Raw genomic sequence first — 15,979 nt, 5'->3', positions numbered from 1 at the left:
ATTTTAGTGCAGATACAAAAAGGCTTTGAAAGGAAAAAAGGAAAATCAAAAAGAAACAGAAATACAAAAATTAAAAACACATTTAAAAACATTTCGATATATAAATGAAATGAACCCCATATTCAGCATAAAAAATAAATACTTTCTGCTCTCAGTGCAGTCAATGAGCGTGTTGCTATTAACTTCAATGAAAACAGGGTAAGGTACTTTATTTTAAACATCAGCAGGTTTCCCACCTTATATCTTGAAGAGTGCAATACCTTTCACTTCCATGGAGATTGCCCCAGCTAATGACCATTCCAAATCGAGGTTTTCTGTTAACTTTTCATAATAATCAATCAGCCAGAATGCTGCTATGCAATCTCACTGATAGCATTTAGAGCACAGTAATAGTTTGTTAAAGGCAAAGATATCTGCACAGTTGAAGTAAATATCTACAGATAAAATTTGTCTCACTAGAACCAATGCCTTTTCCAATTTATTATAACTACTCTGCTTCGGATCATTTTTATGACTCAACCAGGGAGCCACATCTGTGCTTTTTCATCTAGTATTCTCAAGATCTTTTCAGTTTTACATTGTCATTACCAGAAAGAACTCTGGATTTGTACAACCTCAATTCTTTGCTATAGGTGATAACCTTGTGTAGCTAGCTAACTTAATCAGAGTTTAAGCGGGCCACTGGGTTTGCATTGGCACGCTGCTCAGAGGTGAATTTCACCCTCTCTGAGATCTTGTCTTCTTGAAGGAACACAGAATTCAGCCCAGTGACACCTTGGAGGCTGGATGAAAAAGAACAATCACGCTCCTCCTTTGCCATCTCCCACTCACACCTGTTGTCATACAGTACCCTATGCCTGGCACCTTTTCTGCACACCAAGCAACCTCCTTTTCCTCCTGAAAACTCCTTCCTCAAACTCGCTTCCTTCTGGCGTCCCTGCACTAATAATCTCCAATCAGGCATTACCTTTGCCCGCATCTTCATAAAAAACAAACCTACCTTTGCCCACAAACAAACCTTTGCCCACATCTTCATAAAAAACGTCCTCCTTCCCCCCCAAAAATAGAAAACACAAAGAAACAGAATCCAGATTCTGTGTAAAACTATCCTCTCCTAAGTGCAGTTTCCTGATGTTCATTCTCCTCATTCCATCTCCCATCGTATCATCCAAATGGCTTAAATTGCAAGCTTTTCAGGACAAAGACCTTGTTTTTTTCCATGTCTATAAAGTGCCATGCAAACCTGGGTTGTGTGACAGGGTTGGGCCGGATGGCTACAGGAGAGTAATAGAAGGCAGATAATATTAGCCCCAGGTTAAGTAGGTCCCTTCTTCCTGGGTAAGGTAACAGGGAAGGTTCCAGAACAATCAGGAACTTTCTAGAGACAATTAAGACAGACAGGCTGATTAGAACACCTGCAACCAATCAAGAAGCTGCTAGAATCAATTAAGACAGGCTAATCAGGGCACCTGGGTTTAAAAAGGAGCTCACTTCAGTTTGTGCTGCGCGTGTAAGGAGCTGGGAGCAAGAGGCGCTAGGAGCTGAGAGTGAGAATGCCTACTGTTGGAGGACTGAGGTGTACAAGCATTATCAGACACCAGGAGGAAGGTCCTATGGTGAGGATAAAGAAGGTGTTGGGAGGAGGCCATGGGGAAGTAGCCCAAGGAGTTGTACGTGTCGCACAGCTGTTCCAGGAGGCACTCTAGACAGCTGCATTCCACAGGACCCTGGGCTGGAATCTGGAGTTGAGGGCAGGCCCGGGTTCCCCCCAAACCTCCCAACTCCTGGTCAGACACAGGAGGAGCTGACCTGGGTTCATGAAAACGGTCAAACTGAGGGCTGCCGTGAAGCTCCAAGGCGAGCAAATCCGCCAATAAGCGTAAGACCCACCAAAGGTAGAGGAGGAACTTTGTCACAGTTGCTAGATAAATACATGCAGTGTTATTGTAGCCATGTTGGTCCAAAGATATTAAAGACACAAAGTGAGTGAGGTAATATATTTTATTGGACTAACTTTTTCTGTTGATGAAAGATACAAGCTTTTGAGCTACACAGAGCTCTTCCTGACCTGAGGCATTACATATTAAGCAAGAGATTAGGTATAGAAAATACATCTAATGTGAACAAACAGGAAACTACTCTGGATGTATTGTTTTACTATCTTTGGTTGAATAGTCACTTACCCAGCTTTCACCATGATTGTTAGATTCACACAAAAACTCTTGTCATTCACTAAACAGGAAGACTCCAGTGACTTTTGTTTCTTTAAATGTGCATTATATTGAGAAACATTTTCCCTTTCACAGTTTTTAGGAATACCAAAGATGCTCTTGAATCCAGACAAAATCAAAAAGATTATAGGAGAAAGGGAGAACAGGGTAATATGGAAAAGTCCGACTGTGAAAAGCAATAAATAAAACAACAACAGATGGTCACATGGTACTGAGTGTTATCAGTAAAGCCCTTGACATTCTACAAGGCTAAAAGTCCTACATTTGCTCACAGATGAGGAAATAGAAGAATGTCAGCAGTTGGAGAACGACAAGGATGGTGTCAAATTTCAACATTCACTGGCAGAGCCAACAGTGAGTCTGTAGACTAGGATTAGTGGGTTAGTATCTAAGTGACATCTCATAGCTATAACAAGAACTAACCTACTTATCTTTATTGCCTGTTTCTTGATACTGAAAATGTTTCAGCAATCGGATTTTTTGGTAACAAGTGGTATTAATAGCTCTAGATCCCAGAAGAAAAAGGACTACATTTGAAAGCATGATGCAATGGCAGAAGACAGCAGACCCTTTAGAATCATGGAAGAATTCTCCATGAAACTGTTGTAACTCCAAACAGTTGTATATTACAAACCAAGGACTTGTCTTCACTATCACGCTAAATTGGCGCTGCTGCAATCGATGCAGAGGCGTCAGTTTAGCATGCTGGATGAAGATGCACTATGTCGATGGGAGCACGTTCTCCAGTTGACGTAATCAATCCACCTCAATGAGAGGTGGAAGCTATGTCAGTGGGAGAGCATCTCCTGCCAACATAGCGCAGCGAAGACATCTCATTAAGTCGATGTAAGTTATGTCACTCAAAGGGGTGGCTTTTTCATACTCCTGAGCAACGTAACTTACAATCAACTTAAGTAGTAGTGTAGACAAGGCCCAAGACATGCCTAAGTAGGTTCTTGTATTGCCCCATCATGGTAGTATCCAAGTGCCTTAGCTATATTAGGCATCAAGTTTTGAATCAGGCAAAAGTTATCAACTAAACATTGAGTACTCAGATGAAAGTTACATCTCTACAGGTGGGAGATGCAAAGGACTTGATAAGACTAAAAACATAAGAGGAACAGAGCTGACTAAGTGGGAGAGCTATTACAAACAGCTATTTCTTGAACGTAACAGTTCCATGAGGACAATACTGGAAGCTTTTGTAAACTGTACTCCCTGCTGTTTTGATTACTGTGTGTGCACTCTTCAAGGTATCCATGGAAACTTAAGAAAGAGGAGTTAGATTTGTTAGATCTATTTGCCAGTCTGGTACAACCACAGCTATTTAAATCTTTAAGAGTGGAGACAGCTAAGATGAAATCCAACAGATCAAACTGTTAGCAGACAGATCAGGAATGCATTTCCCACCCAACTCAGTAGTATAGGACATCAAGAACATTTTAAAGAAATTGTGATATTTAAGCTCTCATACTTGGTGTTACAGACAACCAGCCCAGTCCCTACAGTGAACAGGCATAGGCCCATTTCTCTACTCACTCCCAAGACAAAGGATGCCAATACCTGGTGTCGCGTGACATAAGGCCACGAAAGAGAGGGCAGCATGGGGAACACTGGATGGTACAAGAAACTGGAGATCCTCCCAATGGAGAGAGAGTAGGTGAATGACATGCACTACACATCCCCATCTTCCAGTGGAGACATGGTGTGGGTGAGTGGTATCCAAACCCCAGCAGAGAGAGTAAGATTGTGGGATAGATGATCTAAACCCCCAGAAGGTGAGAGAATGCAGGTGATGCTGCCAGAAGATGCTGTGGGGCATGGGGCATGGTACAGATTTCCCCACATTGTTCCTCCACTGAAAGGTCATAAATAGTGGGTCTCTAGGTCTTCTCTTCCAAAAAGGCAACTGCAGGTAGGACAGTTTATTGAGGGAGTTTTGGGGGTGGAGGAATATGGGTCTTCATGGATGGGATGATGGTACCCACACAGTCAGATAAGCATGTACAGTTCTGGATGATTATCTGAACCCCAAACCTTTTAAAGGTCCTTCTAGCAATTTTAAAATAACTTAGAAGTTCAACAAAGATATACAGAACAACCCTTTAGAGCAGTGGTGGGCAACCTGCAGCCTGCCGCAGCTCCCATTGGCTGGAAACGGCAAACCGTGATCACTGAGAGCTGTGGGGGCCGTGCCTGCGGATGGTCAACGTCAGCAAGCTGTCTCGCGGCCCGCAATCAGATTACCCTGATGGGCTGTATGCAGCCTGCGGGCCACAGGTTACCCACCACTGCTTTAGAGTCTGTAGGCCTTAGCTCCTTGGTCTTTGGAGAATTGCTGCTGGAAAAAATAGTGTGTGTGGCAACAATGGAAGAGAGAAAAGGTACAGGGTTGACTCTTAACATGTGGAGTGTTACTGTTAAGGATTCTCTCTTAAATATAGCTGAGAGTAGGGAATTTCCAGTGGCGTTGGGTAAGCTTTGCTTTGTATAGTCTTGAAATCAGATTCTGGCCCCAAATCCAGAGCCTTTGAGCTGTCAGAGTGGCTCTAAAGGGCCAATAAAACTGTCTTCCTGGCCTTGGCCCTAATTCTTCACTGTCTTGCATGCTATAGTCATTTTCATCTGTGCAAAGTGTCAGGTCCTCTGCAGTGACCAAGTTGTGCTCAATGCTGAAGGCATAGGGGTGAGAGCTAGGGGAGGGACAGATGGTTCTAAGCCACTTTTGTGGCTGCGGGATTCTGAAGCTGCAGAGAGTCAATCTAGACACTGATGTAATTTATCACGGCCTCAAGGTTGCTCAAAGTTATAATCTCAGTTAACTGGCTTTAAAGCTGCTGTGACACCACAGCAGTGCAAATCAGCCATAACGAAGCCAAGGATCTGAGCCAGTGAGTGGGAAGTGGCTACTGTAACCCACTGCCTGACCCAAATGGTACACAGGACGCAAGGCAGTAGAGAATCGGACCCAGCAATTTCCAAAAGCAATTCTCATACGTCCTTGACCCACCCTTATGCAGTCCTAAATAGTGCTACTCGGGAGACAAGAACAAAGGCCCTCTGTGCTGAGAGCTCTCTCTCCTGTCCTTTAGATTCATCTGTAAAGAGTATTTCAGTGCATTCTGTTTTTAGACTGACTGCATTTTACTTTTCTGTTATGTGATAACATTTTTTAAAAAGGCTCTGAACCTAACTTGGGAGGAATTTCCTGTTACAATATCTATTTATCAACCATTACCAGTTCACTGTGGCAATCCTACTTTTAAAACACTGCATTATCTGTTTTAAAAATACCTTGTGGTAAAATAAATGGAAGCTTTTCACTATATCTGTCTTACATATATGCATTACTATGCCACTCATCACCACAGCAAATGTGAATATTTATCAGCAGTCATATCATAATATCATTCTTTTTTAACCAAAGTATGAGTCTGATCTATTCATTGATTTTGCTCTTGAGCGTAAATCTTAATCAAGTGAATAGTCCCGCTCACTTCAGTAGGACTGAGTAAAATGTATTCCTATGAGCACAGCTGGTCGGAACAGACTCTGTTGGTCTGATCCTCAGCTACGGCAGAGGAGTGCTCGGCACATCTGAGGGACAGACTCAAAGGTACCCATTGTATTCCCCTCCCCCATCCTGAGGCTGCCCTGACACAGTGTAGAGCAGAACGAAGGCTCCCAGGAGCACTTATGGCAGCTGATAGTCACCAGGACACAGAAACAGCAGCCACAGGAATGTTACAGAAGCCCAATACAGTAACTCCTCGCTTAAAGTCATCCCAGTTAACATTGTTTCGTTATTAGGTTGCTGATCTATTAGAGAATATACTCATTTAAAGTCGCGCAATGTTCTAAGGTTGTTTGGCTTGCCTCATTCCGCCTGCCTGGCGCTCCTGCCAAGGAACGGGGTCGGGGCGTGGGGGCTTACCCCACTCTCCCCGCCCGGCATTCCAGCCAGGGAGCGGGCAATCCCCGACCCCGCTCCCTGGCAGGAGCGCTGGGTGCGTGGAACAGGGGGACCTCCCACGCCCCGACCCCACTTTCCGGCTGGAACGCCAGGCGGGCGGAGCAGGGCAAGCCCCCCACGTCCTGACCCCGCTCCCTGGCAGGAGCTCCAGGCAGGCGGAATGGGGCAAGGCCCTACACCCCAACCCCACTACACCCCTGCCTCAACCAAGCTTCACAATCATCACTAGGAAGTCCAATATTAAATTGTTTAAAATTATTTAAAACTTATACTCTATATGTATATAATGTCTTTTGTCTGGCAAAAAAAATTTCCCTGGAACCTAGCCCCCATCCGATTTACATTCATTCTTATGCTGAAATTGGATTCGCTTAACATCGTTTCGCTTAAAGTAACATTTTTCAGGAACCAAACTACAATGTTAAGTGAGGAGTTACTGTACTTCAGATTTTCCCTATGTGATGGTGACACCTCTCCCCCAAGGGCCATATCCCCATTATTTAGGGTGCACCAGAGTGCTCGTGCAAAGTGGCTGCATTGTGCACTCCAGGATCGGGGCCCGTATATTTAAGAGCTTTAGAATTCTCTCATATTAGTTCTGCCTGACACTCTACCGTCTTTCCTGTTGGTGAATTCAAGCTGAACAGACCTGAGTGTCAGTCAGCAACCTCGATTTAACGTCTTTAATCTAATGAGGTTGTTAGATGGAAAGCTGATGAATGCTATACAAAGCCTAATAAATAAGTAAATAATTATGAAGAGACAAATAGGTCAAAACGTAGCATTTAACAAAGAGGTGTAAGGTACTTACCTGCAAACTTGTCGCAATTGTCAAATTAAATTTACATTAAAAAAAAAAAAAGGAAATACAGCCCAACAGTTTCCTCACAAAATTTGCTAACAGTTTACAGAACAGCATGTCAATGGATTAAGATCTTTCCTCTCCTAATCTCAAAACTGTGCACTTACATGAAACTGCTTTCTTCTATTCGTGCTTTCCAGAATTATTTATTGAGACCAAGAGTGACCTTAGCACAGTGTAAACATACAAATATTCATGGCTCCTGTTCTACAGAGCATACAATCTAGTATAGACAGAGAGGGATTTTCAAAAACACTTAATAGGAGACTAACTCTACCTCTCACTGAAGTTAAGAGTAAAACTCCCACTGTTAGAGTTAGGCTAACACCATTTTTGGAAATCCCACCTACAGGGCTGATTTCCTGCCTGGAGTTCCTCCACTGAAGTCAGAGTAATGTCAGTGATGAGTTTAGCTCATACTGCATGAGAAGAGTCCAAACACACGTACTGAAGGTGGACGGGACATCAGTGGGATAGTAAGGAAGTGCTGGAACCGTTCACCAGTCACGCTGCACACCTTTGCAGAAAAACTGTGTTTTAAGGGTGGATTTGAATGAGCGGGCGGGGGCGGGGGAGTGGTTGTTTGGTGCACAGGAAGAGAGTAGGGAACACCATGCAAGATGAGAAAAAGAGTGGGGAGGATACAAAGGGAGTGGTTGTGAGAGAGGCTTGGTATGGCACAGGGAAGTGGTTCTCCACCAGGAGTCCCGGTTCCACTGGGGGTCTGCGAGCTGGTTTCAGGGGGTCCGCCAAAATAAGCCAGACAGCAGGGCCAGCATTAGACTCACTGGGCCCGGGGCTGAAGCCAAAGCCCCATCACCCTGGACTGGACCTGAAGCCCAAGGAACGTCGCTTTGTGGCAATTGCCCTGCTTGCTGCCTCCGAATACCAGCCCTGGCTTTGAATCTACTGGATATGCAGAAAAAGAGTTGTTGTGACACAGGCGGGCCGTGGAGTTTTTATAGTGCGGGGGGAGGGGAGGGGGGAGGACGGTTTGAGAAAGAAAAAGGTTGCGAACCCCTGGCATGGGGAACTGGGGAAAACAAAATCAGGCATGTGGCCAGGAGAGGAGTTGTGCACAGCCTTGAAGGAAAGGCCCAGAAGCCTGAACCTAATGCAGCAGGAGAGGTGAAGCCCATAATGGGAATCAAAGTTGACAGCAACATGCCCAAAACAAGGAGGAGAAGCTGACGTTGGCAAGTCACATGAGAACCTCAACTGAGGAAATCTGTGATCACGCAAAAAAATCACTCAACAAAAAATGATGGGGGTGATGAATGTCATTAAAATCTTTTTAAATGTTTTATCCTAATTTGAATAAAAATGACATTGTGAGAGAACTGAATGGATTCAAATTCCACCTTTTACAGTTATGGGGCCAGATTTGATGCACCTGAGGCGACAGTCCTGTCCTCCTGCAGAAAGGCTGCTCTAACTTGCAGTGACAGTCCATGTCCCAAAGAGGTCACACCAGCTCCTGGGGATAGCTGTGGTGTAGGGATACCTTAGCCACTGTCGCTACATTGGCTCAGAGTGTGGGGGAATAGGGGCTGTTACATCAGATCTATACCACCTGAGTACGCCCCTATGTTCATAGATTCCAAAGCCAGAAGGGACCATTGTGATCGTCTAGTCTGACTTCCCGCATAACAGGCCATAGAACTTCCCCACCAAAATTCTTTTGAACTACAGCATATCTGGGGAAAAAAAATCCAACCTTGACTTTAAAATTGCCCGTGAAAAGCCTATTATCAAATATTTGTTCCCCGTGAAGGTACTTATAGTCTGTGATCAAGTGACTCCTTAACCTTCTCTTTAAGATAAATACGTTGAGCTCCTTGAGTCTTGGCATGTTTTCAAATCCTTTCATCATTCTTGTTGCTCTTCTCCAATTTATCAACACTCTTCCTGAACTGTGGACACCAAAACTGGACACAGTATACCAGCAGCGGTCACACCAGTGCCAAATATTTAGGTAAAATAACCTCTACTCCTATTTAGGATTCCCCTGTTTATGCATCCAAGGATACCATTAGCCCTTCTGGCCAGTGTCACACTGGGAGCTCATGTTCAGCTTACTATCTGCCACAACCCCCAAATGATTTTCGGAGTCATTGATTCCCAGAAGTCCCCCATCCTGTAAGTATGACTTACTTTCTTCGTTCCTAGATGTATACATTTATATTTAGTATATCCAAATGCATGTAGTTTGCTCGTGCCCGACTTACCAAGCAATTCTGATTGTCCTCTTCATTACTCACCAATCTCTAATCTTTGTGCCATCTGCAAACTTTATTAGTGGTGATTTTATATTCTCAGGTCATTGATAAAAAATGTTTAAAAGGGTAGGGCCAAGAACCGATCCCATTAGAAACATACTTGCTTGATGACTATTCCACATTTACAATTCCATATTGAGACCTATCAACTAGCCAGTTTTTAATCCATTTAATGAGTGCCTGTTAATTTTGTATCGTTCTAATTTTTTAATCAAAATGTTGTACTAAGTCAAATACTTTAAGAAGTCTAAATATATAACATCAACACTATTACCTTTATCAATCAAACTTGTAATCCCATCGAAAAAAATTAAGTTAGTTTGACAGGACCTATTTTCCATAAACCCAGTGTAGGACACATCCTCTGGGGCCTGATAGGCTTTAGGGAAACTTTGCATCAGTGGAGAAGCAAAATGTCATCCTAGCACAGGGCAGGGTCTGGTTCATGGGCTAAAATGTGCTATACATTCAGGTTAAAAGCTTATCACACTGTGTACTGTTAAGTTGGTTTTTTGTAATTTTTTTTTATCTGCTAAATTGATGTAATTTGAATATGAGCCAATGGTTTATATTTCTTTAAGATAGCATTATTAAAGCTTTAACACAACAGTTTCTGTGAATAAAATTAGTCATGCTCATGCTAGCCAAACTGCAAATACTGCAATGCTGTGCTACTTGTAGCCATAAAAATGATGAACAGCTGGCGCATACAGCATTTTGCTATTTTACATAGGCGTGTGTCATTTTTGCAGCACACTACACTGCTGTAAATTTTTGCAGCCCTAACACTACCAATATACGTACTCTCATTTAGCAGTATTTTTTTTCAGATTCCTTTTTCTCCAACTGTTTCAGTGTTCTATCGACTACAAAAGATGTAAGCATTTCTAGTATGACAAATCGTTACTTTGCTATATCGTATTCCTTCTTATAGTGGAATCCTTCCTGCTTAGGTTCTTCCTCGGACCATTTAATTTCAACATTGCAATACACCAGATTTGCAATTAACTCTGTGTAAAAATATGTAATATACTGTCATCTAACAGATGGGTGAATCTGCTTTCCACTCTTCCCTTTGTCAGCTGTCTGCTATAACAAGATTATAGTTAACTTCATCAAGCCAGAGGACACAAATCATTAGAGCCTTTATTTAAAAAAAAATTAATTTACATGAGGGGAAGGAGAGTATTGGAGTTCCCAGCAACCCTTGGCAAGCAAAGCAACAAAAGAGCAAAGCAGATAACTTTAAGATTCAACTAGTTTTTCAAACAATGTTCTGTTCTAGAGTTTTCAAAATGGATGTTCTCGGACATTCCCGTTTACGATGCATTGCAGTTGAACTATTTCATTCGGGAATATTCTCCTCTAAGCCACATGCTAATACCATATAAACCCAGCCCTTTATTTCTCCCTACACCATCATCGAGAATTCTATTTGTGCAGAGACTGGGATTCAAAGTTACAATGTTTTCAAACCTCTGCAGCACCCACATGGAGAGGAAACAAGTACATCACGCTGGCTATATTTTATTCCCCTATAATTATTTTTTGCAGTCTGGTAATACCCATACTGTGCTGGCACCCTTTACAGACAGACGCATACAGAGTAAAAAGAAAAGGAGTACTTGTGGCACCTTCGAGACTAACCAATTTATTTGAGCATAAGCTTTCGTGAGCTACAGGTAGCTCGTGAGCTACACGAAAGCTCATGCTCAAATAAATTGGTTAGTCTCGAAGGTGCCACAAGTACTCCTTTTCTTTTTTGCGAATACAGACTAACACGGCTGTTACTCTGAAACCTGCATACAGAGTGTAGTTCCTTGCCCCCCAAAACATCATTGTTTTACTCTTATGCACTGTAATTTCAAATGGACCAATATTTTTTTTAATTATTAGAATCCTCCTGATCTGGATAAAAGGAGACCCAGAACAGCTCCTGTTTTTGATTTTACAAAGTCAACCCCCCATATACAAGGTTTTGCAAAACTGCCTCTGGTTTTATCCCGTCTCTGAGACTCCTTAGATTTGGAGCTCTCTGGCTGCTCCAGGATGCTGAAGATATGATGTGATCCAAATCGGGGCGGGGGGGGGGGGGGGGGGGGGGGGAAGAGAGATGATTCTGTATCACAAACCCCAGGTCAGACTGATGCACTGACAGGCCTGCCTCTCTATTAGCCTAAGATGCCCCTTCCCTTTATTTCAATCGGAGAAGCACCCGACTGGAACTACAAAGCGTGCCCTTGCCCAGAGTCTGACCCCCCATCCTGGGAGAGGAGACTGGCCAGTGGGAGACACGGGGAGAGAGGCCTGGGCTAGCTGGGTGGTGTACATGCCTTTGGGGAACAGCTGCTGCATTGGCAGCCTTGTCGGGGCCCGATCGCCGCGGGCCCAGCCGTACTTGCAGGGGGGCAGCCCGGAGACAGGCAGGCGACGGGCAAGCGGGGGCATCACGTTCCTCCGCATTGTGTTGCCGCTTGGCTCCCCCCGTCAGCCCCCTGCCGGCCTGCGGCACGGACTCCCTCCTGGAGACAGCGCGGGACGAGCAGCAGCGGCTGCCCCTCGGCCCCCGCCAGCGGTCATGTCCGGCTAAAGCTCTTCGGTCCCGGACTGCGGCTGGCTCGGGAGATGCGTGGCCACCCCGCCCGGGAGAGCCCGGCGGCTGCCCTGGGGAAACCGCTCGGCTGCCCTACGCGCCTGCCTCGGAGCCTCTGAGCATCAATCCCGCCCCAGGCCAGTATCCCCTCCCCGCGCCGGGAGCGGAGCGCTCCCCAGGCTCAGCAGCGCGGCCTCGGCTTGAGCCCCCGCCCAGCCCTGCCCCGCACCGTCCCGCGGCCGCCCGCGCGGAGCCACGCGGAGGGCTCGAGCCAGCTGCACCCAGCCGGAGCCCGAGCGGCGGCGGGGCGGGGCGGGACACGACACAGAGTCGCTCGGGGCTAGCGCCAGCTCCCCGCAGAGCCATTTCTGCGCCGCGTAGCGCGCGTGAAGCCTCCCGCAGCCGGTGTCCGCCGGCGCCCTCACTGACGGGACACGGCTGCACCGCGGAGCCGCACCCGTGCCCGGCCCCTTGCTGCAGAGGCTGAGGTGAGCCACAGCCCCATGCGCATTCACGGGGAGGTTTCCTGCATTGCGGAGGGGCTGGTGCGTGCCCGGCCGGCAGGGGCTCCCCCGCGGCAGGCACAAGGGAACGCGGTTCCTCTTACCTGCGGGGCCGCCCTCCGTCTCGGCCATGGCTGGAGCCGCCTCTCGCCCCTCTCCGTCCTGCAGCCAGAGCCCAGCAGCCGCACGCGGAGCGCCGCTCACTCCGCAGCCTGAGCCATCGCCGGCTGCTGCGGCTTCCTCCTGAGCCCAGGCGAGGCTTCGCTCCTTCTTCCCTCCCCCACCCTCCTAGCGCCTTCCCACAGACGGTGCAGGGAGCCAGAGGGACGGCTCAGCGTTTGACCCCCAGTGCTCAGAAGCCTTTCCTGCGGGCTGCAGGGCTGTGACTGCTCCGATTGCTGCAGAGCCCCTCCCCTGCAAGCGTGCGCTCGCTCTCCGCTTCCCCCCTCAACCAGGGCACCCCAGGCTGCAACTGACAGAATCGCTTGTGGAGCTGCTAAATGATGGAGACGCTCAGGGAAGGGACGGATCCAGCCTAGCTTTTGAATGTGTATTTCGTTGTCATTGCTATCGCTTTCGGTGCGCAAATGAAGCTGACAGCGTCATGAGGCTAGTTCCAGACTAAGCACCCTGCCCATGGCTGAGTGGTTGGAAACTGGAGCACGCTGCTTATAGCACGGGCTGGCCTTTGTGCACAGAAAAAACACCAGCACTGCAACAGGGAATTAGAGTTAGGGCAAATGTCATTTGCAAAAGATGCACTGAGTATTTGGCTTTGTATTTTCTGTGACTAACTGCATTGCCAGCCCTGCACATTCAAAAATCATGAGATTTAAAATATATTTATTTGCTTTCAGGCCTTTAGGGAGCACTTGAGACATCTTCAAACTCTTCTTCACAGCCCTAAGGGCTAGAAAGTTACTTTCATTTTTTCCTAATGAAAGCCAAGAAACTCAAATCATCACCTGACTCCATGAGCTGGGGATTCAAGAAAATCAAATATTTCATGCCTCATGCTAAAATCATGAGTTGCCAACATTGGATAAAAGTCCCTTAGAAGCAAGAAAATAAAATTAGGGCTAATTTCCTACCATGGGGAAAAAACACATTTTAGTAGAAGAAAAAGTTCTCCTGAAATTCCATTGGCCTAACCCTCCAGTACCTTGTGTCCTGTGTGGTTATTCACACCCATAGTAAGTAAATCCAAAGTGGGTGTTAATGTTACCAATTCTGATTGTGCAGCAATTATATCCACTTGGTACCAGTGTAAATGACCACACAAGATGCAAGGCAATGCAGAAACAGGCCCTAGGACCTTGGGTCTAGAGAGTGAGATTTGAAGAAACACTTAGTCATTGGCCATTACCTTTAGGTCAGTGACTGAGTGCTTTCAAAAATTCCACCCCAGAGTTTCTGTTGAATCCTCCCATTAAAGCTGCCCCTTAGAGAAGGCAGGGTCCTTGTGAAGCCCCAGAAGACAGAGCATCCTTAGGCAAACCGCACATATGGCAGGTCATCTATGCAGCATGCCTTCTCCTCCTGCCAGGTCTTCCATATCTCCCCTGTAGCAAGATTGTCACAGAAGCCTTGATGCCATTAGCTCTGAGCCCTGTGGCTATGCACTGTCCCCTCTGTGAAGGAGGAGCTGTGGAAGAAGATTTACAGATTTATGATAAACAGATTTACAATAAACGTGCTTCTGACAGATATTATAGTGATGAGCCCTTTATAAGCAGCTAGAAAGACAGACTTCAGCCAAAAATCCACTGTGTGGCTAGGGGAGAATACAGTGCAGTTACTGCTCCCGACCCTGCCTCCTCCTCTGTGAGTCAACCATAAGAAGGGACATCCTGCACTGGCAGAAAGCAGAGAGGGAAGGAAGCACGCAGTATTCTCTCCTAAGCAAAGAATTGGAGCTAAAGGGTGTCTCACTCACCCCAACATTTATAATAACCATTAGCTGACACTCTCGCACAGGGCCGGTTCCAGGCACCAGCTTTCCAAGCAGGTGTTTGGGGCAGCATTTAGAATGGGGCGGCAAAATTGGTAGAGCTGCCCCTACTCTTGCAGAAGCCCCAACTGCTCCAAGGTTCACATAGGGATCTCCCAGGGAGGTGAGGACACTATGCCATAGAGCTGCTGCTGCTTCCCTCCCGCTTTCCTCTGCTCCACTCATGCAGCAGAGGAGAACATCTGGCCTTTAGTCTGCTTTAATTATATATTTAGAGTCTGGCTCAAAATTTGAACCGTTATTAATCAGCATAGGAAATAGGAAACAAAACAACTTTCATTTAATGTCATGGTTTCCTGACAAGCTAAAAATTTCACATACAATTAAATACACTTTAACTGCAACTGATCTGTGGCTTTACAATCATGTATTTAAATAAACAAAAATCTAGCATTGCAGGGAAAATATGACTTACAAGCAAGTTTTCCTCTTTATCTTTGAAGCAACCAAAATGCCCACATAAAAATAGCATTTGCTAGATACAAACATCTTTTTGAATGTCAAGGCAGTGACTACATTACTGAATATCCCACCAGGTTGCCTAAGTTACAGACTCGGTTGTAGGTGTTGTGAATAATGCAGAAAGAGCATATCCAAAAGTGTGTAGCAATTGGTTACAAAAATCAAATCTTTTTCTTGTACACTTAGCATCACTGTTAAAAATCTAATGAGTTGAACCACGTTAGAAATCTACTTCAGCTCAAATATATGTCCCCAGTCCAGAGCAAAAAGCGTACACAAGACTGTGGCACCTTAATTTTTTCTTGAGGCTTTATCTATAGAGAAAACTAGGTTATAGGAAAATAAAGGGGTGAAGGAAGGGTCTTTTCCCTTTGCCATCTCTCGCCCTCGTGGACAAATATAAACAAACATTTCTCATGGTGGAATTGACTTCCACAGAAGGTCATTGAGCTGATTTGGGGCTGGGAAGGTTTTTTTTCTTTTCTTTTCTTTTTTTTAGGAGGTCTGTCATTTTTATGGTCATTTTGACATGCTGTTTGGAATTTATGGTTTTAATGGCTAAGATTCTGATAAGCACAACTGGAAATTAGTCTAAATACAAACACAAAGCTAAATATTGTGAACTAATTTCTAAAAAGACTGGATAACTATATGATCAGCAATATCCTCTGTAGTTATGAAGACTCAAATAAGATAAAAAGAAAAGGAGGACTTGTGGCACCTTAGAGACTAACAAATTTATTTGAGCATAAGCTTTCGTGAGCATAAAGCTTATGCTCAAATAAATTTATTAGTGTCTAAGGTGCCACAAGTCCTCCTTTTCTTTTTGCGGATACAGACTAACATGGCTGCTACTCTGAAACTGGTCAAATAAGATAATCACTTTATGTCCTGATGGGATTTAATCACTGCATGGGTTAGGAAGAAATTCTTACCCTTTCCAGTACAGTATTGTAACAATTATTGTGTGCTTTATGGGGGAGCAGGGATGGGGAGGGCAGGAGAGAAGAGGTTTGTTTGCCCTTGAAGCATCAAGTATTGGCCATTCTCAGAGGCTTGATTCTG

The 15,979-nt window shown here is 45.2% G+C and overlaps 1 protein-coding gene across 1 annotated transcript in view; it reads right to left on the bottom strand.

Annotated features, from left to right (window-relative positions):
- The window catches only part of HSPA12A (heat shock protein family A (Hsp70) member 12A), an 85,207-nt gene extending 72,120 nt beyond the window's left edge, over positions 1 to 13,087 (bottom strand). Inside the window, exon 1 of the mRNA XM_037905439.2 lies at positions 12,546 to 13,087. Within this exon, the coding sequence (XP_037761367.1) occupies positions 12,546 to 12,573 (28 nt within the window). The 5' untranslated portion in view covers positions 12,574 to 13,087. The remainder of the gene's footprint in view (positions 1 to 12,545) is intronic.
- Between the last annotated feature and the right edge of the window lie 2,892 nt (positions 13,088 to 15,979).

This window comes from Chelonia mydas, chromosome 7 (assembly GCF_015237465.2).
Source record: "Chelonia mydas isolate rCheMyd1 chromosome 7, rCheMyd1.pri.v2, whole genome shotgun sequence".
Classification (NCBI taxonomy): domain Eukaryota; kingdom Metazoa; phylum Chordata; order Testudines; family Cheloniidae; genus Chelonia; species Chelonia mydas.
This window is presented reverse-complemented; position numbering and strand designations above follow the sequence as displayed.